The sequence below is a fragment of the Rana temporaria genome, chromosome 7, assembly GCF_905171775.1.
Source record: "Rana temporaria chromosome 7, aRanTem1.1, whole genome shotgun sequence".
In the NCBI taxonomy this organism is placed as follows: domain Eukaryota; kingdom Metazoa; phylum Chordata; class Amphibia; order Anura; family Ranidae; genus Rana; species Rana temporaria.
The window spans coordinates 161,531,871-161,556,615 of NC_053495.1; the positions used below are offsets into that span (position 1 = coordinate 161,531,871).

The 24,745-nt window shown below is 45.3% G+C and overlaps 1 protein-coding gene across 1 annotated transcript; it reads right to left on the reverse strand.

Moving 5' to 3' along the window:
* Positions 1–310: 310 nt before the first annotated feature.
* On the reverse strand, positions 311–19,034 carry ARPC5 (actin related protein 2/3 complex subunit 5). The gene is made up of 4 exons (XM_040360332.1): positions 18,793–19,034; positions 12,904–12,976; positions 5,295–5,471; positions 311–1,276 (listed from the first exon to the last, which is right to left on the reverse strand). The coding sequence occupies exons 1-4, from the start codon at positions 18,930–18,932 to the stop codon at positions 1,214–1,216; spliced, it is 453 nt and encodes a 150-aa protein (XP_040216266.1). The 5' UTR covers positions 18,933–19,034; the 3' UTR covers positions 311–1,213.
* Between the last annotated feature and the right edge of the window lie 5,711 nt (positions 19,035–24,745).

Sequence of the window (24,745 nt, forward strand, 5' to 3'; positions counted from 1 at the left end):
AACTTGCAGATTTTGAAGTTTGTTGGCAAAAAGTCCGACCGTGTGTACGGGCCTTAATAATCAAGTGCCTGAACAACCTTGACAACCATTTAGCTTCATCTTTTAATTTACTATTCAGACCTATAAAAAGTGAAAAAGGAGAAGCTGAGTGGATGCTTGGGGCTTCTGTCTTGCCTTTTTCCCACTGGAGCAGATAATGACCAAGGTCACAGGTGGAGGAGCAGTACACGTATATGCGGATACTTTTCTGCAATCTGAAATAGCCCAGTCTCATAAAAGTTTAGCATTTGATCTATAGTCTACCAAAATCTACAAGTGCAAACCATTTATTTATTTATTTTAAATTACACAGTACTGTCTCTTTAATGAAGACATATGTCCCCTACACACAGAGGTGGCGGCCATTTTGCAAGCAAGAGATACATGCATATATCCGGTTCAACAATGCATTACAAACCAGCAACACCACACTGCTATATTAACCCACAATGCTAGACTGTTATTGACCTGACCCACCAAACAGCTCCTCCGCTGTGTGTATGACTGGTGAACATGAAGTAGACAAGACCTCATTTTGTTGGTTAAAGAAAGGAACCCAAGATGTCACAGCAGCAGAGCGATTAGGTTTACTGCATAATTTATCCCTTTATACACCTAGGACCTGAGGGAGTTGGATACAATCCAGGTGCTGCCAAATAGGCATTGGGTGACCCTAGCTATGTCTCTGGAAGATGTTCCATGATATAAAATCCTTAGATTGCAAAATGCCACCCCTGAGAAAACTAGCCAAATGGTGTGGTGGCAGGGGGAGGTGTGGCAGCAGGGAGGCAAAGAAAGAGGGTTGCAGCTAGCTTTGGGGGCCAAGCTGTGGGGAATTAGCCCTGACGAGAATGAGGTTATAAGGCGCAATACAATTCACAGAGAAGCAGATATCACTGCAACCTGTACAAATAAGAAGGGTGATGGTTGTTCAATAGAGCCCAGCTCATTGAGGGCGTGTACTGATAACTTAACACTCATATCAACAAAGCACTGCACTCACAGCACACTCTCACAGGTACTGCAGACTTCAAAAGTGTATCAAAAATAAAAACCGGGCAAAGGAAAAAGAAAAAAAAAATATGGGCAGTGATAGAGAGGGATGGTCGGCCACAGCAGTTCAGGGTTTTGGTCTTGGCACCAGCTCTTCGATAGATCGTAACCAGCTGAACATTCAAACTGTCTTCCTGGCAGTCAGCACCCGGACTATAGAACCCACTCCACCAACGGCCAAAGCCTGCAATAAAAACAATTAGGAAATCAGACAAAAGTCTTTAACAAGGAAATCTATTTATATAATTTAAATTAGAAGTCAATACATGCAAGACATACGGTCATGTGAAAAATGTAGGCACATCGAATGACAATTGTTGACTTTTTTCACCATAAAAGTATTAAATATTTATTCATACTGCATCTACTGATAAAAATACACAAAAATTTGCCTTTTGAATAATTTTTTTTTGTGTAATAAATCATATGTAATGTTTACCTGTGGGAAAAGAAAGTACACCATTGGCATCAAAAGCAGATCTTAAAGTATAACTAAAGGCAAAACTTTTTTTTATTTTGGGATAGAGGGGAGAAGTATTAGAACTCCTATCGGGTTTTTATTGCCGTCTGTGTCCCTGTTAGGGAGATTCATCATCTCCATTTGTCCTTTTTACCGTTACGAAGAGGAAAAAAAAACAAAACACATTTTGGGTTGGCCCCAGAAAAGTAATGGAGGGGGAAATCTTCCAATGGTGGTACTAGTTCTGGTGACCTGGGGGTCTCCAAGAAATTCCCTAAATTTGCAGCGATTTCCTCTTGACTATGGGACAGGAAGCGAGGGGGAATCTCCACAATGGAACAAAAATAGTAAATATATCTTCCTTAGAGTCGGTTCACACCAGTGCGACACGACTTCCAGCGCGACTTTTAGAGGCGACTCCGACACGACTTGAGCATGAACCACAGGGCGATCTGGGGCGATTTACAACACGACTTGAAGTCGTCGACAGGAGACTTTCCAGTGGCCAAACAACAATCAGCTCTGGGGGAGGGAGAGGTTTGCCGGAGAAATGTATGTTATCTTCCTGGAAAGTCGCTTCAGTTAAGACAGTGATCAGACTTGGATCAGACTTGGAGGCGACTTCCATTGAAATCAATGGGTACAAATCGCCTACAAGTCGGATTGAAGTAGTACAGGAACTTCTTTTGAAGTCGGAGCGACTGGAGTCGTGTGTATTAACACCGCTCCCATTCACTTGCATTGTTTTTCTCGACAGCGCAACTTGAGGCGACCTCAAGTCGGATCCCAAGTCGCCCCAGTGCGAACCGCCTCTTACTCTATCCAACATGAAAAATAAAAAGCTTGTAGTAGTTCTTCAAGCAGAAATGACTTCTTGTAGGTACTTTGTAAAACTGCCAACCAGTCTCTGACATAACTCCTCCATGCAAAATTCTTTCAGTTTTAAGATATTTGGGGGCTTTTAGAGTACTTCAGATTATGCTGAAAGTCTAATTTCTGCTTCAACTTTTGAAGAAATGGCACGACATTCTCATTAAGTACCTGTTTGATAGGATGCAGAATGTACGAGTCAATGACTGCAAGCCGCCAGGCTCTGAAGCAGCTAAGCAACCCCAAACCATAAAAATGTACAGCACCTCCAAAATAAGCATGTTCCTGTATCAACTACACATAAAAGGCATTCACTAAAAAGGTGGCTTTTGGCAATCAGGATTACTTCCTAAAACTACAAATATTTTCTAAAAAGTAAACCTGTCAGCACCCGGAAGAAATGCAAGTAACACTTATCTTTGCATGGCAGGTACATACATATTATATACCGTATTTATCGGCGTATACCGCGCACTTTTTCCCCCTTAAAATCAGGGGGAAATCGTGGGTGCGCAATATACGCCAATAGTGCTGTTCCCGGGCGCCGCCAAAATAGACCGAGCCGAGTGTACTGCGCGCTCGGCCCGCAGCCTAGCGAGAGGACCCGAGACAAGCCGAACACACAGGAAATCCGGCTCCTCTTGGCTCGGCAAAGGCGCCAAATCCAAAAACGGACACTCACAACGCTGGACGGACCCTGCGAGGAAGCTGCAGACGGACGCCGGACAAGGCCACAGACGGACGCCGGACAAGGCCACAGACGGACGCCGGACAAGGCCACAGACGGACGCCGGACAAGGCCACAGACGGACGCCGGACAAGGCCACAGACGGACAAGGCCACAGACGGACGCAGGGCAAAAATGTAAGTTTTTATTTTTTTCCTTAAACTACCTTTCTAGGTTTGGGGTGCCTGTTATACGCCAGCGCGCGGTATACCCGGATAAATACGGTAAAAAAAATAAAAGTACAGCAAGGCGCCCTTATGAATTCACACTGGCCTGATGTACCCCCTGAAGTGAATATAAAATACTGTATAAGGCTGGGCACACCCCAAAACCCTTCCAACTTGATATTGCCTATCCATGGCAGCTCAAGCACCGAGTGGTGGAAGGTGGAGAACATTTTTCATTTTCTCTCTAAAGGGGCTCACCCTCATTCCCCTCCATCCATTCGCAAGGAGCACAGAAAATATGGGAGGTCATCACTACAGGAGCTGGTCACTTTTCCCATAACAGACCACCCAGCATAGGTTTCAGGCTACATTTACACTTGAACATAACGTATTTAGGTGATTTTAAAAGCTTTTTTTTGTACATTTCAGGAGTGATTTACTGTACAGGCACAGTACCCGAGTTACGAACGGGTTAGGGACTGTAGGTTTGTTCTTAAAGCGTTCACCCAAAAAAAAAAAATGTAACATTAGATTGATGCTCATTTTGTCTAGGGGAATCGGCTAGTTTTTTTTTAAAAAACGAAGCAGTACTTACCGTTTTAGAGAGCGATCTTCTCCGCCACTTCCGGGTATGGGTCTTCGGGACTGGGCATTCCTATTTGATTGACAGTCTTCCGAAAGGCTTCCGACGGTCACATACATTGCGTCACGAGTAGCCGAAGGAAGCTGAACGCCGGTGCGGCTCTATACAGCGCCTGCGCACCGACGTTCGGGTACTTTCGGAAAATCGTGACGTGATAGATGTGACCTTCGGAAGACAATCAAATAGGAACGCCCAGTCCCGCAGCCCATACCCGGAAGCGGCGGAGAAGATCGCTCTCTAAAACGGTAAGTACTGCTTCATTTTTTAAAAAACTACCCGATTCCCCTAGACAAAATGAGCATGAATCTAATGTTAAAAAAATTTACATTTCCGGGTGAACCTCCACTTTAAGTCGAATATGTTAGAACAGCATGTGAAGAAAGGTAAATACGGAATTTTCCTGTGTTCCGTCAAATAGCGACCGCGCATGCGCAGAACGGCAGATACATTTCTTTCCAATGTTCCGTCGAATGTGCCCGCCATTGAAAAGTGGCCACGCAGGATCCCGTTCGTAAGTAGGAGTCGTTTGCAAGTCAGATGTTCGGGACTTCCTGTACAGAAGAGTGTTGGGTGCAACATGCATTTTTTTCCAGGCATTCCCAGTGAAGTCTACGGGGTCAAAAACTCCAAAAATTTGCCTGAAGGAAGAACTTTTTGAGCAATAGGCATCTGGACTTCATATTGGGATACAGCTGCTATGTGCCAATAGACAACAATGAGGCTGCCAGCACAGGGATGCATGCAACACCTGTATACCCCATGTTGGCAAACCACAGCCCTGCACAGGGCATAAATGTAATCACCCCGTGTGAATAAGGCCTAAAATGAAAACGTCTGGGCAAACAGCAATCCAAAGCCAAAAATTCAAATTAGCACGCTGCTTCTAATTTTGAATACAGGCATACCCCACTTTTAAGTACACAACGGGACCAGAGCATGTATGTAAAACGAAAATGTACTTAAAGTGAAACAATACCTTTTTCATTTCTAGGGTGTAGTGGGGGGTCAGGGACTGTAGTGGGGGTGTCAAGAGCTGTAGTTGAGGTCTCAGGGGCTGTAGTGGGGGTATCAGGGGCACTCTGGAACAGGGCGGGCTATGCTCTCTGAGCTTCAGCTCCTTCTACTGTGGCTGCAAAATGTTCGTACAGTACTTGTAAGGCACTTTACATACACTCGCAGGTATGTCCTTACCTGCGAGTGTATGTAAAGTGAGTGTACTTAAAGCGGGGTATGCCTGTAGTTAGAACAACGAAAGATTGTTGCTGATCGATTGCTACTGTCATAGCACACAGCATACGGTTCTTTTATTGCTGGAGTCCCAGTCTAGATCCTCACCTTTTCATGCCATTGCAGTAGGACTGCACTGCTGTTGTCAGATGGGCTCTCAAAGCCCTTGTAGATGTATTTCATTAGCAGGTCCACATCATTCTTCTCTAGTGACTGGACTGCTTTTTCTATCTCATTTGTTTTGAACGAGATCAAAACTTTCAGCACAAGACTCTCCGCTCGATCCTGTCAAAGAAAAGCAACAGAAGTTAGAAAACAGAATGATCCAATCACTTGATGCTCAGGACACAGCAACTAGGTCTTTTTTTTTTTTTTAAACACACCCCTTCAGTATGCATTCTTAAAACATCACTAAACTATTTACATATTACATACACCTCCACTAATAAAAAGAGGAACTTCTTCTGCTCACATAATTTGTAATTAAAACATCTTTGCCATTCTGAAGCTTCCCTCCAGCCACTATGCATACTATTTTATATATACTTTGATTCTGTACTTGCCAAATATGCTGCAGAAATCTCCATCCACTGTGTCTGGCGTCAACCATTTTAACTGTGGGCATCTGAAGCTGCTGCCTGTTAACTTTCTCCAGCTCTCATTGGCCCTCTTATGACTCACCCCCCCCCTCCCTTCCTGTCAAACTCTCAGGAGGGAGAGAGAGCTCTGTGCATGTCATAAGCCTAGGCTAATGACCAGACAAGGCTGTATAAAAGGTATTTACTGGCAGAAAAAAAATTATTATTATTATTATTATTATTATTATTATTTATAATATAAAGTTTTACTATCCAAAGTTAAAACAAGGGAAGAAGATTTAAAAGGGTTGTAAAGGTTTGTTTTTTAATTTTCTAAAAAGGTTCCTTTAAGCTAGTGCATTGTTGGTTCACTTACCTTTTCCTTCTAAATGTTTTTTTCCCTTTGTCTGAATTTCTCACTTCCTGTTTTTCCTCAGTAAGCTTTCCCCCATCATCCGATGTGAGTTAGTCAGCCAGAACAGCTTACTGAGGAGGAACAGGAAGTGAGAAATTCAGACAAAAAAAGAACCCCCTTTAAAAGATGGAAAGTTGAAAAAAAAAAAAAAATACCGAAGGTCCGCTTTAAAGTTTAGTCCGCTTAGTTTTCAGGAAAGTCTGTCATAATGTGCTAGTATGCGCGATGCATACAAGCACATTATGACTTAAACTGCCCATTTTTTTTTTGTGCTGTGGTTTACTACCGCTTTAATGGCCCAGTAATATTTTTTCCATGAAATTCTTTGTGTTTTTCTGCCTCCTTGTAATGTCCTCTACGAGCTTCCAAACCTCTACTTTCCCTCTAATTTCTATTTGTTTGGAACAAGCAGCATACCTTAGTTGCAGTCATATGCACACTACAGTAGACATCTCATAGTCCCTAGACCAGCGGTTCTCAACCCGGGGGTCATTTGGCAATTTGCCGGGGGTCACGAATGCTAGTCCAAACTGTAACGCTGGCCGAGACGGACCCAAAATTACTGTTTACGCCTGAGTCTGTCCGTCTCGGCCAGCAAGACGTCACTTCCGGGAGAGGAGAACCGTGCGGAAGTGACGCCGCCGCCATCTTGGTACCCTCGTCCGCAGCAAGGCTAGTTAGAAGTCGGCAAACGGACATCTTTTTACACCCACCGAAGTCTTGCAGTTTACACGTATTTTTACCAGTAAACTGAGCTTATATACTATATAAGCTTTATATAGTATATAAGCTCAGTTTACTGGTAAAAATACATGTAAAATACTAGACTTTGGTGGGTGTAAAAAGATGTCCACTTGCCGACTTCTAACTGTAGCCTTGCTGCGGATGAGGGTACCAAGATGGCGGCGGCGTCACTTCCGGTTAATATAATAGACGGGTTGCTGATGCTGACGGAACACCTGAGGTACTTTGGCAAGCCAGGCACTAAATACCGGTAATTAAGGCATTTTTGTACTGTTTGTCACAGCAGTGTAATTAATACATCGATTTTGATTAAATAAGTCTGACATGACTGTGAAAAATATAATTGTGGTACAATACATATCATTTAAATATAAATGTCCCAGTTGGTTCCTCAAAAGTTGTTATTCCGTGTCAGTGCTAGATACATGCTTGGGTGCTATACACTTTGTAAATTTTACTGTTGGGGGTCCCCACAACTTGGGAAATTTCATCAAGGGGTCACGGCACTAGACAGGTTGAGAACCACTGCCCTAGACTATCTCGGAAGCAAGAGAGGGTGGTTATGTTCCTACATACAGTGGGACCATGGAGAATGAACATAACCATCCTCCAACAGCAAGTCGGATCACAGCACCAAAAAAAAAATTTGGGGAGGCAGCTGGGAGCATTAAAAAGTTATTTGTTTTTAAAGTTAAGACTTTAGTAGAATTTTCTTCTTTTAAACCAGCAGTTTAGCATCACTTGATGTCAAAGCATTGCAATTTAAGAAAACTAGCAACCTATTTTAAAATACAAAACTTTATGTAGAGTCCCATACTTCTTATAGTATAACGTGTGGATCGCTCTGCTCATTATCAGCTTGTCATGGGTGAACTGGTCTGATGAGAAAAAGGAGCATGCGTAGTTACCGTCTCTAGTGCCATGTAAGCAGAGCCATCAATTAGCAGCATATTGCAGTGGAGGAACAACTTTTTTCTCATGTCCTGCCCTGCAAACTAGCTGCTACATTTCTTTTCTATAAAAATATGCCTGTATCCTTACTCTATTTCAACGCAGGTACCTACACATTCTTCTAGTAACATTCTTACTTAGGCTGGGTGCCCAAAAATAACCGGCTGCTGAAATTGGCATGTATACTGGTAGCAGGTTGGGTTCAAATTATGGGGTGCCAGTCAGCATGTGACACTGGGTTGAGGTGTCGAAACTTGTTGGTTACAGCAATCTAGGATTTGGGGCTCATTGGGCTTGAGGAGTGTATTCAACAGTATGCACAAGCAGCAATCGGTGCTGGAGCCTGTCTGCACCATTTGGGCACTCATAGGAGAACTAGAAGGTTGAACTTTGGGGATTGGACAAAGTCTATCCTTGCAATGGAAGAGCAAGAAAATGCCACCAGCACACCAAGGATCTCCAGAGTGGGTCCAAAGCTTTAATCAGCGATCTCATCGTTACAGCAGATTGCACGTGTCGGAGCCACGAAGGACCCAATCATCAGGCATGTATCCTTGCAGTGGGGCTCTCAAACTTGCAAGGGTTAACTGCTTGTTTAGTATAGGGGGTTCAAGAATAAGGCAATTACTTATACCTTATCCCTCAATCCGGAAGGCTTTAGTGCAGTCCTCGAGTCCTGGGCTGTGTTCAGTCCCTCAGTGTCATCTCCGAGGGACAGAGAAAATGAGCAATACACTGCACCACTAGAGAAAATAAGTATTTAACCCTTGTAGGGAGGAGAGAACTACAAGGGTAGATTGTGTTTCATTCCCAGAGGTCAGCTTTAACCCAGAAAATACCCTTTAAATACACTACTACTGCTAGATATGGTATGCGCCTATAATGGTTGTCACAGCGTCCAGCTTCCCCCTCTGCTCCCCGCACATCTCAATGCTGCAAACCATATACGTGCGAGGTGCAGCCAACACCTGGCACACAGCTCCTGGCACTCCACACCTTCTTCGTGTGAGGCACCTGGCCATCAGATCCCATGTGTGCAAGAGGCATGTGGATTCCCTCATACTAGCTGCAGACTTCCTTCCCCTGGCCACCAGGATCTAGCTGGCATGGTGCGCTCCTCTTCCTGAACTGTGCCCTGCTGGAGAAGGGCTCGCCCCCAGCCTCATAGGAAGGAGGCAGAGCCAGTTGCCCAGGCAATCAGACCCCAGCTCAGGTAGATCTACCTAGGCTGGGAAAAAGCATTTAATTCTTCTATCAGTCACCTGAATGCTACATAGGCGTGTGAGGACCCCAGGTGGGCCTACAGGAGCTGCACCTGCCACCCTGTTATCCAGCCTCCTGTCCACCGACGCCCTCTGCTTTGCTTCTGATCTGTAGCCGTGGTGCCCAGCACACTTTTCCCTCTCTGAACCCAGCAGACACCAGGCCTGGGTCCTGCCTCCACAAACCCTCCTGTACCAGCCATCTGTCACCCAGACAGCCTCAGAAGCCTAGGACCATCCAGTGTCCTCCATGCGAGTCTCTGAACCCTCCTGTCTCTCCTCACTGTGCCAAACTACCGCCCCAAAGATTGTTTCCCCTTGCTGTGCCTTATTGTTGCCCCATGGACGGTTAACCCCCTGCTGTGCTTTGCTGCCTTGTGGAGAATTGCCCTTTTTTCTGTGCCATATTTCCACTCCATGGACTATTAATCCTCGCTGTGCCTTTCTTTTGCCCTGAGGATTACCACCTCTTGCTATGCCCCATTTCTACTCCACAAATTGTTACCCTTGCTGTGTCATACTACTGCCTTGAGGATCATCTCCCCTTGCTGTGCCTTATTTCCACTCCATGAACTGTTAATCCCCACGACGTGCCATTCTATTGCCCCGAGGATCATCTCCCCTTGCCGAGCCCTAGTTTCATGCTGGGAACTGTTAACCCTTGCAGTGCCATATTTTTATCCCATGGACAGTCTCTGTGCCGTGTCCCACTGCTACACATCGACTTCCGATGATTACCTAGATCTCTAGGTGACCTGAGAAGAAGTTCTCCTCCCCCCTCGCTGCCTGCAGCCATCTAGGGCACAGAACGCTGTGGGACCATTCACAAAGCGCATCGAAGCTCATGCATGCACAACGAGCATTCAACATTTTCTTCCTTTTCACGAGCATTGCCAAGTATTGCATTTCATATTTCCTTCTTTATCGTTTTAAATCAAAAACGCCAACTCTTTTTGCTTAAGCGTGTCCATTAAGTGTTTTTATTTTTTTCTTTCCTAAAAGAAGGGCTTCAGGTCGGATGTGTGAAAATTAAAAGTCAGCAGCTACAAAAACTGTAGCTGCTGACTTAATAACCAAGCACTGACCTGTCCAGGGATCCAGCACTGTCCTCGGCTAAGCCAGTTTCTTCACCAGTCTTTGGTTCCCGGCTCTGGCATGTTAATGGTGGACATCTGGCTGTGACGCCTTGTGGCTTCATAGCCAGATTCCCATAGTTTACATGCCAGAGCCGGGAACCAAAGATCTGTGAAGAAACCGGCTCAGATGAGGACATCGCTGGATCCCTGGACAGGTAAGTGCGTTTATTAAAAACAGTCAGCAGCTACAGTTTTTTGTTTCACCCCCCCCCTCCCTTGGCTGAAGCCCAACCTAAAGGAAATAAAAAACCTTTAATGAACACCGTTTAGCAAATACATTTTCACAGAGTTGAAATTTTGGTCTAGAAGTATGAAATGCAATACTTGGCAAAGCTTGTGAAAAGGAAGGAAATGTCCAGTAGTCTAACATGACTAAGCAGGATGCTCATTAGCCACAAACTGAACCGCTGTAAAAAAATGCTGCAGTCTGAAGGTAAGATAGACATTTTTTTTAACAGACTATCTAAAACAGGGTTCTTTAAAACTACGGCCCTCCAGCTGTTGCGGAACTACGCATTCCCATGAGGCATTGTAACACACTGACATTCACAGACATGACTAGGCATGATGGGAATTGTAGTTCCTGAACAACTGGAGGGCCGTAGTTTAAAGACCCATGATCTAAAAGAATATTCTGGAATGTCACACAACCAAACCCATACCCTCAATTCCCATCCTCATTTCTTTCTCCTTTCCTTCTTCCCAAACTGAACCTGGGTACCAAGCCCCAAGATGCTTCAATTCCTACAACCACCACACTTCTGGATGACAACCAAGTCACTGGATTTTACTTCCATTATGCCTTTAATGGATTCATTTCATTTGAGACTTGTTCGGTTACCGAAAAATTGCAACCGAACAAATGTTTGAGGCCCATTCACATCTGTGTGTTCAAAAATGCAACGTGCATTTTTCTTCAAAGCCACACTTCTAAAGCTTTTTAATGCATTTCACTAAATGTCAATGTATATTGGGTTTTCCTCTCTGTCACTTGGGGGTGGAACGCACTAACAAAAACGACGTTGCATCCATGCGATTATCACAAAATGCACAAAAGATCCAGCATCAGGAGTTTAAAAAGTGTAGCACATTGTATAAAAACGCACACAGATGTGAACCGTTACATAGCATTTAAAAGGGGGACTATTTTCCATGCAGCTATGACGCACTGAGCAGCTGTGTTTAGCTCGGCAAAAGCACACAGATGTGAACAGGCCCTAAAGTTCCGCTTCAAATGGCAATAGCAGATACAATCAAAAGGAACCATTTTTAATCCTTATGCTGCTAGTAAATGGATCTTGCTTTTATCTGGAGAAGGGGGTTCTCTCAGCTAAGCAAACCCTCCTGCCTGCATGCCTGAGCCAAGAGCAGATGTATTCCAGGAAGTAAATGCTACAGAAATCTGACCTTACTCAACATGGCCACAATCCAAAGATGCTGAAAAGGGGTGGGGGTGTTATAACCCGTCAGATTTGTTTTCACCATGTGTTCTATTTTGGAGATTTCCCTTCACTTCCTGTCCCACAGCCAAAGCGGGAAGAGAGAAAATCCCTGCAAATTAAGGGAATCCCTTGGGGACCCCCAAGTCACCAGAACTAGTTTCCCTTTGGAAGATTTCCCCTCAATTACTTTTCTGGGGACAACCCACAATTTGGGATTTTCTTTTTACTTTGGTAAACAGCACAAATAGAGAGGTAAATCTCCCTAGCGGGGGGGACAGACCGTAATAACAAAAAAAACACTGACTGGGGAGGGGTTCAAGCCAACAATGATGGAAGGAGTAGAGGAAAGTGCATATCTGACAAACCTCCCGTGAATGGATGCACGTGAAGCAGATCCAGTCCACAAACTGCAGCAAACACTAAGGCCGCGTACACACAGTCGGTCAAAACCGATGGAAACGGACTGAAGGTCAGTTTCATCGGTCCAAACCGACCGTGTGTGGGCCCTATCGGTCAGTTATCCTTCGGTCCAAAAATGTTGAACTTGCTTTAAAATTCAATCGATAGACGCCTAACCGATAGGTCAAAACCGATGGTTAGTACGCAAAAGCATTGGTTTAAAAACCTGCGCATGCTCAGAATCAAGTCGACGCATGCTCGGAAGCATTGAACTTCATTTTTCTCTACACGTTGTTTCGTTGTACGCCACCGCGTTGGACTCGATCAGTTTTTTAACTGATGGTGTGTAGGCACATCAGACCATCAGTCAGCTTCATCGGTTAACCGATGAGAACGGTCCGATGGACCGATTGTGTGTACAGGGCTTAACAGGCTTCTATAGGACAATCTCACTGGCAGAGGCTTCTGCTCTGAAGGAGTCTTTAGAAACCTAAACATGCACCCCCCCCCCGGTGAAACATGGGTCCGGCATTGCTGAACAAGCCAGGTGTATGCAAACACTAACCTGAAGAGAAGAAATGGGCTCATGCATGTTCGATACCCCCACACACCCAACAGAAACCAATTAGCTGCAGGTTTTATTACCAAACCTTAATTGAACAAACTAAAGTTAATAACCGATTGGCTACCATACACAACTGCACCAGATTATGTGTGCACCAGTTGTAGCAAACCTCCCACAGTGCGATTTGTGCGGATTTTGTGTGTACAATTGTGGGAGAGATCTTACCTTTGCAGTTTGATTCTTCGTATTAATAGGTGGATTCTTTAAAGCAGCATGAAGAGCTCCCACCATGTTTCCTGTGCACCGGAGTTAAGGAAATCAAAAAGGACAAAAACACAGTAAAGAGAGAGGGGAGAATCATTGGGTGTGCCTTCTATAATAATACACAACACTTTACTGTACTCTCCATACATTACAATTATTACTCATAATCCTTTTTGGTTATCTGCCTTGAATTCTGAATTATTCATGATTACTCTAGATTTGGAACCTGGAAGTTTGATTGACTGACCTTTAGCACGAGCCTCAGTACCAGTACTGGTAGCCATTGTATTTTTATTGGTAGACTGAACATCCACGTGTGCGTGGCTGAGCGGGTCTGCTGGAGGTGGGGGGGGGGGGGGGGGGGCTTATTGGAATATGGAAGCCCCCAGATTCCGGTCACCCAATTATTAGGGGTACCCCTACTCATTCACACAAAAAAAAAAAGTGTAAAAAATAAAACCAGTACACAGGTCCTTTAATAAAGTAGCTTCAACGTGTCTTTTCCCTCCGGTTATTCTCGCTGCACTGATGTCTTCTCCCTCCAGTTCTTCTGATGCTAGCTCCCGCTGTTGTGTTAGCTTTGGTGTGTGCCATTACTTATATAGCCATGGGGCGTGGTCATCTGGTGAAGTCATCCAGAGACCCCACCCCTTGTGACATCACCACCCAGGGCATGATGGGGAGGTGACATCACCAGACGGACGTGGTTATACAAGTTATGACCCATGCCAAAACTAAACAACAGCCAGAGCTAGTGTCAGGAGAAGAACCAGAAGAAGACCTCACCGGAGAGGAAAGAACCAAAAGAAGACCTCACCGGAGAGGAAAGAACCAAAAGAAGACCTCACCGGAGAGGAAAGAACCAAAAGAAGACCTCACCGGAGAGGAAAGAACCAAAAGAAGACCTCACCGGAGAGGAAAGAACCAAAAGAAGACCTCACCGGAGAGGAAAGAACCAAAAGAAGACCTCACCGGAGAGGAAAGAACCAAAAGAAGACCTCACCGGAGAGGAAAGAACCAAAAGAAGACCTCACCGGAGAGGAAAGAACCAAAAGAAGACCTCACCGGAGAGGAAAGAACCAAAAGAAGACCTCACCGGAGAGGAAAGAACCAAAAGAAGACCTCACCGGAGAGGAAAGAACCAAAAGAAGACCTCACCGGAGAGGAAAGAACCAAAAGAAGACCTCACCGGAGAGGAAAGAACCAGAAGAAGACCTCATCGGAGAGGACAAAAAAAATTAAAAAACACACACGTTGGATCTACTTTAATAGAGAACTTTTTCAAAAACTGTTTTTTTTTTTCCCTGACACTTTCTGGGTGAACAAGTAGGGGTACAATGTACCCCACACTCATTCACATAGGGTGGGGGCCAGGTGTCTGAGAAGCCCCCTGCCTCCACCCCAAAATGCTGCTGAAAATCAAATTTTCAGGGCCAATTCAAATTTCTGATATCAGTTGACCCCTAATGCCTTTCAAAGCTACAGGCCTCATACCTGCAAGTAAATGTGTGTCCTTACAGAAAATTACAGAGTACAAAAAGGTAGAACCGGGGGGGGGGGGGGCGAGGACTACTCTGGTTTCATTGTGCAAACTACCAAACAGAAGTATGAATGCATGTATACCAGAGTCCTCACTGGCCTAGACACCATGACAAATCAATCAGCACACAAAGTGTACACCAAGGTGATTGCAGCGAGTAGGGAGCCAAACCCAGACTATCCTCTTAGGAAATCACAACTATGCTCTAATCTGCAGCCTGGATACTTCACATTTGGTTCTCATTCCAAACAGATTACTTGAATGCCAGATTTTTATAATCACAGCAGCTGAACCTACACACGCTCCACAATGAACACGGTCCTTTCCTGTCCTATTTTTAGAAAATCACGCGTATAAGTGGAACTATTATTTTTGCCAGCAAACAGGGAAGGAGCCAACTTGAAAATGCTAATATGGCTAAATTTCCATCTTCCCGAAGTCCGATCACCCACTTCCTGCATTCCTAAACAGCGAGCAAGACACAGCATGCCTTCTTCAGTCGCTGGAACACCCTGTGCTCATCGATAAAACACACAACCCGGTCTCATCAAGGTGTGTAGAGAGGAGAAAAAAAAACACGTCATAGAGATCAAACATTCCACCTATTGTTCAATACTCTCCAGAAACAAGCACACACTACAAGTGTTGTATAAACTATACCAACACAAAGGTATATTGTGCATTCTATACTCTGAAGGTTGTAAACGTTCATTACAAGTTTGAAATACCAGAGATTTTTTTCCCCCTCCGGAACATGTAGAGAATTAAAGAAAGCAGAAGTGTGCGACAGACACACAAAGCTTCCTCTTTACGTTGTGCACGCAATTTCCCTTCAGAAGTGGCTCATAGATAACCTACGAAGCGCAGCAACCAATTGGATTGGAATTTTAAACGCGAAGCCCACCTTATAAAAAAAAAAAAAAAAAAACTATTTTTCCAGGAAAAAATAAATAAATAAATAAAAAAAAAACGTACCCACTGTCCCAACTGCATCCAAGTCACCCAACCAGAACACACCGATCAGCACTCACAGCCATCGGATACCGATCAGCTGCCGATTTTCCACTGTGCTTGTTCCGACAGAAGTCGGTCGTGATATCCGCTTCTTTCAGACAAGCAGCTGTACACACATGAGCGGAAATTCAGCTGGATTTGGACGATATTTGGCCCGTATGTACAGGGATTTAGAGCCAGTTCACCCCAGAACATTGCATTCCGTGCGCATTGCCCGCACTATGTTCAAAATGCACTGCAGTTGGTGTCAATGTTAAAGGGGTTGTAAAGGAATTTTTTTTTTTCATAATAAGCATCCTTTACATGCAGACATTCCTCTTTTCACTTCCTCATTGTTAATTTTTGCTCAGAAGTTGCTCTATTTCTTCTCTGTTCACTTCCTGCTTGTCTGATATTACTGACCACCGTGACGGGAGGGTTTACTGCGGTGGTCAGTAACGTGCTCACCCCCTCCTGGGAACTACATCTGTGCGGCCCGACGCTCTCTACGTGTTAGAGACTTCAAGGAGGTGTGAATTACTGGGCGTGCCGCAATGCATACTGGGAAATGTAGTTCTTATATGACCGAGCGATGCAAACCAGGAAGTGAATGAGAGAACAGAAACTAGAATGCCGGAGGTGATATAGATGAAGGAATTTAGGTATTTACTCGTTTAACAGAATCATTACACTATTCTGTCTGTCTACCTTCCAGACATTAATTTTAGGCAAAAAAATGTTTTCCTTTACAACTCCCTTAACCTCCAAATGCAGGTCACATTTTTTCTAAAGTGCCTATTCGAATGAATGGGCTAAGAATCACACGGAATTCCTGTGCAATTCATGGTGTGAACCGGCCTTTAAGACAGCCATTTGTGGACTGGTCAATTTTTAAACCGGGTGTATGGGCTAGCTGGTTGTACACAAGTCAATTGAAGGACTTGTGTACAACCAGCCTGTCAGTTCCCCCCCCAATGATCAGTGCCGCTGGCTCCTATATGGCTTCCCCTTAGTCTGATGTTCGTCACTCATTCACACAGTGGGACTTCCAACAGTGCCCACCTACAGAGTGCTGCCAACACACACACACACACACACACTGGGGAGGGAGATTTATTAAAAATAGCGAGAGCAAAATCTGGTGCAGCTATGCTCAAGTTTTAGTAAATCACGGTGTTGAGATCACATAGCACACCTATAGACCGTCCAGCACACACACCTATAGACTCAGCAAACACACACACACACCCCTATAGACTCATCACACACACACACTTATAGACTCATCAAATATCACTTACACACACCTATAGACTCATCACACACACACTCACACACCTAGACTCATCAAATATCACTCACACCTATAGTCTCATCTATCACACACACCTATAGACTCATCACACACACCTATAGTCTCATCAATCACACACACCTATAGACTCATCACACACACCTATAGTCTCATCAATCACACACACCTATAGACTCATCAATCACACACACCTATAGACTCATCAATCACACACACCTATAGTCTCATCAATCACACACACACCCCTATAGTCTCACACACACACCTATAGACTCATCAATCACACACACACCCCTATAGTCTCAATCACACACCTAGACTCAATCACACACACACACACACACACACACACACACACACCTATAGACTCATTAATCACACAGACACACACCACTAGAGACTCATCAATCACACACCTAGACTCAATCACACACACACACACACACCTATAGACTCATCAAATATCACTCACACACACACCCCTATAGACTCATCACACACACACACACCCCTATAGACTCATCACACACACACACACCCCTATAGACTCATCACACACACACACACCCCTATAGACTCATCACACACACACACACCCCTATAGACTCATCACACACACACACACCCCTATAGACTCATCACACACACACACCCCTATAGACTCATCACACACACACACCCCTATAGACTCATCACACACACACACCCCTATAGACTCATCACACACACCCCTATAGACTCATCACACACACCCCTCCCTATAGACTCATCACACACACACACCTATAGACTCCTCAATCACACACACACACACACACACACCTATAGACTCATTAATCACACAGACACACACCACTAGAGACTCATCAATCACACACCTAGACTCAATCACACACACACACACCCCTATAGACTCATCAAATATCACTCACACACACACACACCCCTATAGACTCATCACACACACACACCCCTATAGACTCATCACACACACACACCCCTATAGACTCATCACACACACACACACCCCTATAGACTCATCACACACACACACACCCCTATAGACTCATCACACACACACACACCCCTATAGACTCATCACACACACACACACCCCTATAGACTCATCACACACACACACACCCCTATAGACTCATCACACACACACACACCCCTATAGACTCATCACACACACACACCCCTCCCTATAGACTCATCACACACACACACCCCTCCCTATAGACTCATCACACACACACCTATAGACTCCTCAATCACACACACACACACACACACACCTATAGACTCATCAAATATCACACACACACACACCTATAGACTCATCAAATACACACACACCTATAGACTCATCAAATATCTCTCTCACACACACCTATAGACTCATCAAATATCTCACACACACCTATAGACTCATCAAATATCTCACACACACCTATAGACTCATCAAATATCTCACACACACCTATAGACTCATCAAATATCTCACACACACCTATAGACTCATCAAATATCTCACACACACCTATAGACTCATCAAATATCTCACACACACCTATAGACTCATCAAATATCACACACACACCTATAGACTCATCAAATATCACACACACACACACACACCCCTATAGTCTCAATCACACACCTAGACTCATCAATCAAACACACACACACCCCTATAGACTCATCAATCACACACCTAGACTCATCAATCACACACACCTATAGACTCATCAAATATCACACACACACCCCTATAGACTCATCAATCACACAGACACACACCACTAGAGACTCATCAATCACACACACCTATAGACCTCCCATCATATACACACACACTGCACACCTATACACCGTCCACCACACACAATGCACACCTATAGGCCGTCCATGCTCCCTGTACACTCCCGTGGGGCCTGCTGTCAGCTCTCAGCCCGCCCTCACCCAGGTAAAGCTCCTTCCTCATTACACAGAAGGATATCCCCGGATCGCTCCGTCCACCTCCCCCTCGTCTGGTCCTTGCTGCCCCTCTCCGGCCTCCTCCTCGTCCACAAACTTGTTCTCATCATACTCGTCCACGTCCACCCTCCGGAAGCGGTCAGACACCGTGTTCTTCGACATCTTTTACCGGGAGCGCTGTGCAGCAGGCAGGGAGCGGTCGGGCTCAGTGCGCATGCGCAGCGGCTTCCGCTCTCACTACCGGCTTCCTGTCCCTGGCTGAGTGTGATGTGTATGGGCTGACATCCGCCCACCGCCCCGCTCTGAGAGGGAGTGGGCGGGGACTCATAAAGGGGATCTCCGGACTCCTCTTATTAGAAGATTTAGTACAATTACACGAGCTGATTTCATGTATTCCACATCAGACCATTCCTTACAGTGTATAATCAGAGAAGAGTGTGGAGAGTTAGATGTATCCGGGCTCCATGAGAGATTTCTTCCCACTTCCTGTCCCAGTGACAATTGTTTTACCATTAACCACTCCCCCCCCCCCGGAAGGATTTGCCCCCTTAATGACCAGGCCATTTTTTACGATACGGTACTGCGTCGCTGTAACTGACAATTGCTTGCGCGGTCGTACGACGCTGTACCCAAATAAAATTGATGTCCCTTTTTTCCCCCGCAAAATAATATTTTTTATTTTCTTCTATATAAAAAAATATTTTTGGTAAAAAAAAATCCCAAAAAGCGTTTATTGATTGGTTTGCACAAAAGTTATAGCGTCTACAAAATAGGGGATAGATTTATGGCATTTTTATTATTATTTTTATTTTACTAGCTATGGTGGTGATCAGAGATTTTTAGCGGGCCTGCGACATTGCAGCAGACAGATCAGACACCTAAGACCCCTTTCACACTGACACGTTTTTCAGGCGGTTCTGCGCTAAAAATAGCGCTGCTATACCGCCTGAAAAAATCGTGCCCTGCAGGCTTCAATGTGAAAGCCCGAAGGCTTTCACACTGAAGCGGTGCGCTAGCAGGACCGCTCCAAAAGTCCTGCTAGCCGAATCTTTGGAGCGGTATAGGAGCGGGGTGTTTAACGGTCCTATACCGCTCCTTCCTATTGAAATCAATGGGAAACCGCGGTAATACCGCCCGCAATGCGCCTCAGAGGCGCATTGCGGGCAGTATTAACCCTTTTTCGGCTGCTAGCGGGGGTTAAAACCGCACCGATATCGGCCGAATATTGCGGTAAATACGACGATATAGCGGCGCTAAAAATTGTGCCGCTATACCGTCACCGCACCTCCACTGCCCCGCATGAAAGGGGCCTAACTGACATTTTTTTTACACTTTTTTGGAAACCAGTGACATTATTACAGTAATCAGGGCTGAAAATATGCACTGACATTGTACTAATGACACTGGCAGGGGAGGGGTTAACATCAGGGACAATTAAAGGGTTACCTGTGTTCCCTGGGTGTTTTTCTAACTGTGTGGGGGATGGGCTGCCTGGGACAACACACAGATCCGTCTTCCAGCATAGCAGAAAGATAGGATCTCTGTGTGACCCCCCTGTCACAACGTTTGATGGAGTTAATAAAATTATTATTTTGTGTTTATGTTATTTTTCTCCTAAACCACTCAAATATTGGTTTCCTTTCTTATATTGTTTTATTTCTTGATCTATATATATATATATATATATATATATATGTGTGTATTGCAATACTGTTATTTTCCTTAAAGCGGAGCTCCACCCTAAAGTGGAACTCCCGCTGATCGGAACCCTCCCCCTCTGGTGTCACATTTGACACCTTTCAGGGGGAGGGGGGTGCAGATACCGGTATTTGCACCCACTTCCGGCCACACAGTCTCAGGCAGACTGCAGGCATGACGTCACCTCCTGTCACCCCCCCCCCCCTCCCCGTTGTGTTCTGGGAACACTCGGCTCCCAGTGCACAGCGGGAGCCAATTGGCAGGCGTAGCACGACTCGCGCATGCGCCGTAGGGAACCGGGCAGTGATGCCGGAGCGCTTCACTTCCTGGTTCCCTCACCGAGGATGGCGGGGGCAGCAGAGTGACAAGCACAAAAACACAGACACCGTTGGGAAAGTCCTTTATTAAAAATAAAAAAAAGATTCCAGCGGTGGTAATCCACTCTCGGTCTTTGCTCCAACGCTGTCCGTATCCTGCAATGGGCGATCTCCTCTCCGGGGTCCAGCGATGAGAAGATCTCCTCTTCATCCAGGTCCAGGATCCATCCATGAGGTGTGTGCAGCGCATCACCTGTCTCCACCGGAGACACCCCGGGAATGACGCGGCTTCAGTCAGTGACAGCTCTTATGTAGGTGAGGGTGGGGGCCACCCGTCACGTGACCCCGTTCCCCTCTGACGCAAGGGAAAACCTAGGCTTTCCCAGTGACGTGACGATCCCTCTGATGTAACGGCAAACCTGCGTCGTTTTAAATGACTTTTTTTCCTTCAGAAATGACACTTTGTGCAGGGACAGTTTTAACCACTTCAGCCCCGGACCATATTGCTGGTCAAAGACCAGGCCACTTTTTGCGATTCGGCACTGCGTCGCTTTATCTGACAATTGCGCGGTCGTGCGACGTGGCTCCCAAACAAAATTGGCGCCCTTTTTTCCCCACAAATAGAGCTTTCTTTTGGTGGTATTTGATCACCTCTGCGGTTTTTAGTTTGTGCGCTATAAACAAAAATAGAGCGACAATTTTGAAAAAAAATTATATTTTTTACTTTTTGCTGTAATAAATATCCCCAAAAATATATAAAAAAAACAATTTTTTTTCCTCAGTTTAGGCCGATACGTATTCTTCTACATATTTTTTGTTAAAAAAAATATCGCAATAAGAGTTTATTGATTGGTTTGCGCAAAAGTTATAGCGTTTACTAAATAGGGAATAGTTTTATGGCATTTTTATTAATATTTTTTTTTACTAGTAATGGCGGCGATTAGCGATTTTTATCTGTACTGAGACATTATGGCGGACACTTCGGACACTTTTGACACATTTTTGGGACCATTGGCATTTTTATAGCGATCAGTGCTATAAAAATGCATTGGTTACTATAAAAATGCCACTGGCAGGGAAGGGGTTAACACTAGGGGCTAGGAAGGGGTTAATTATGTTCCCTGGGTGTGTTCTAACTGAAGGGGGGGTGGACTGACTAGGGGAAATGACTGATCGCTGTTCATACATTGTATGAACAGACGGTCAGGCATTTCTCCCCCTGACAGGACCGGGAGCTGTGTGTTTAGACACACAGCTCCCGGTTCTCGCTCTGTAACGAGCAATCGCCGGGCTCGGCGTCAGGGGCGAGCGGGGGGCGCGCGCGCCCCTATTGGCTGCTCGGTGAGATGACGTATAGCTACGTGATCTCGCCCATCAGAGCCGACCTGCCGCCGTATAACTACGGCGGCTTGTCGGCAAGCAGTTAAGCACGGGAAACAAGCGCTGCTTTACAGGCATACTATACACACCCCCCTAGGTACTAAATTTAAAGGAATATTTCATTTTTATTGTTTCACTTTAAGCATTATTAAATTCACTGCTCATGAAAAAAACTGTTGTTTTTAAAACTTTTTTTGCATTAATACATGTCCCCTGGGGCAGGACCCAGGTCCCCAAACACTTTTTACGACAATAACTTGCATATAAGCCTTTAAAATTAGCACTTTAGATTTCTCCCATAGTCTTTTACAGGGTGTTTTCCGCGGCTTTTCGAATTTGCCGCGAACACCCCAAATTGGGGTGAAACGGGCGAACAGGCAATGTTTGAGTCGAAACATGAGTTTGACTCGAACTCGAAGCTCATCCCTACTAAGGATAGGATTTTTGATAGTGTAGGTAAATTCAGGTTTGGCTGGCAGCCAAGCCTGTGTGTTTTTCTGGGTCAGGGTTTGAGTGACTCAGGTAGGCTGGATGACTCAGCAGCAGCATCTTTGGTGACTCCTCCCTGCTTGCTGGAAACTTGGAGAAAATTCTAGAAGCAGTTGGGAGGGGTCTAGGAGGAGCTGGCTGGAGTATTCTGAGGGGCCCTGACCAATCCCCAACATAAGGGTTGGCAGGGGGCAGGCCTCCTCAAATACTCAGGTGCAGCCCAGCTCGGGCAGTGGAGTTTGGGTGGAAGATGGAGTGTTAGGCTGTTGAAGGCCTTTGAGAGTAGTCCCCAGTCTGGGGGATGAGTGAACTCAGGCCTGGGCTTGGCTGCGGAAGGGACCCCTCTTCATGACACACAGTGAGACCCTGACCTGGAGGCACAGGAGCAAGTAGAGGACAGCAGGAGAACACTGTTGGGCAAATCTCCAGGGAGATAGACACTCAGGAGGGCTGGAGAGTGTTGCAGTCAGAGGACTGAGAGGCATGCCTGAAGGGACTGGATGCACGCAGTCTGACATGGATGCAGAGTCAGTCTGGGAAGACTGTGGAAAAGTAGCCAGGAGGGCTAGTGAAAGAGGCAGCTGCAGCCAGGCAGGCTGGTAGTGCCTGAAGAGGTAGTACTGGGAGAAGTAGCCACAGGAGAGGACAGCTAGCACCAAAGACCTCTATTTTTGCTACACTACTAAAGGGGCCCGCGGTCCCTGCCTGTAAAGGGCATTTGCTATGGTCTGATTATGCTCTTGTCAGACCATCCTGTCAGTGCTAGCTGGTCCTGGGAGATGTAGTTCTACAAGCAAGTCTGTGCTGTAGGTAGAAGAGGAGAAGTGTATATACTGGATGTATATAGTCCCTGAAGAGTTTCTTTGCTGATCAAAAGGGCATCCTATAAGAACCCTTCCCCATTCCAAGTTTTTTTTTTACAAGAAAAGTTTCCCCATTCAAGTTTAATACCCTAAATAAAAAAACAAAACAAAGCTGTGAGTGGAAAATTCATGTGCCTGGCTGAAAGTTAGTCGTCGTTTTAGCTGCCCTAACTTTACACAGCCCATGTTAAAGTATGGCCGTCGTTCCCGCGTCGAAATTCAAAAAAAAAATTTCTTGCAGAAGACGTCAGGGAATACGAAAGTACGCTACGCACGTCGCCGTTCGGAAAAATGACGTCACTTCGTGCAAAGCACGGCGGGAAATTCAAAAGTGAGCATGAGCAGTAGGTCCGGCGCGGGAGCGCGCCTAATTTAAATGGCACACGCCCCTTTGAATTATGCGGGCTTACGCCGGAGGCCGCCGGCGTAGGTTTTCATTGCAAGTGCTTTGTGAATCAGGCACTTGCGATGAAAACTTGCGGCGGTGTAACGTATCTACGATACGTTACGCCGCCGCACTTCTACGTTAATCTGGCCCTCTATTACTAAAAGTATTGGGACGCCTGCCTTTACACACGCATGAACTTTAATGGCCTCCCAGTCTTAGTCCGTAGGGTTCAATATTGAGTTGGCCCACCCTTTGCAGCTATAACAGCTTCAACTCTTCTGGGAAGGCTATCCACAAGATTTAGGAGTGTGTCAATGGGATTGTTTCGATCATTCTTTAGAAAACGCATTTGTGAGGCACTGATGTTGGATGAGAAGGCCTGGCTCGCAGTCTCCACTCTAATCTAATGTCTGCAGAAGCAGTGCGATTGCCCCCCAGCCCAGTAAGCCCCTGACCTTTTTTGGCCATATAACCATATTAGGTCAATAATGTCACAAGCATCCATGTCATTGTGGGGGAAGTTTACTAAAACTGGAGAGGCTTTATTGTCAAAGCTTAAAGTGGAGTTCCACCCATAAATATAACATTACATAATTTTTTTAAAAAAAATGTCATTAGTCCTTTAAGAAATTTTTTTTTTTTTAGATGCCTTCAAAGTGTTGTTGCTAGGCAGAATAGTTAATCTTCCCTCTTCCTGCACCTAGGTGCTTAAGCTTCCTAACCTACACCGCACAGACTCCTGGGAATGTAGTGGGTGTAACTTTCCAGGAGTCTGTGCACTCCCCAGTCTCGAAGAATCATGTGACTTGGACAGTACAGGTGCTGAAACCTGATCTGAAA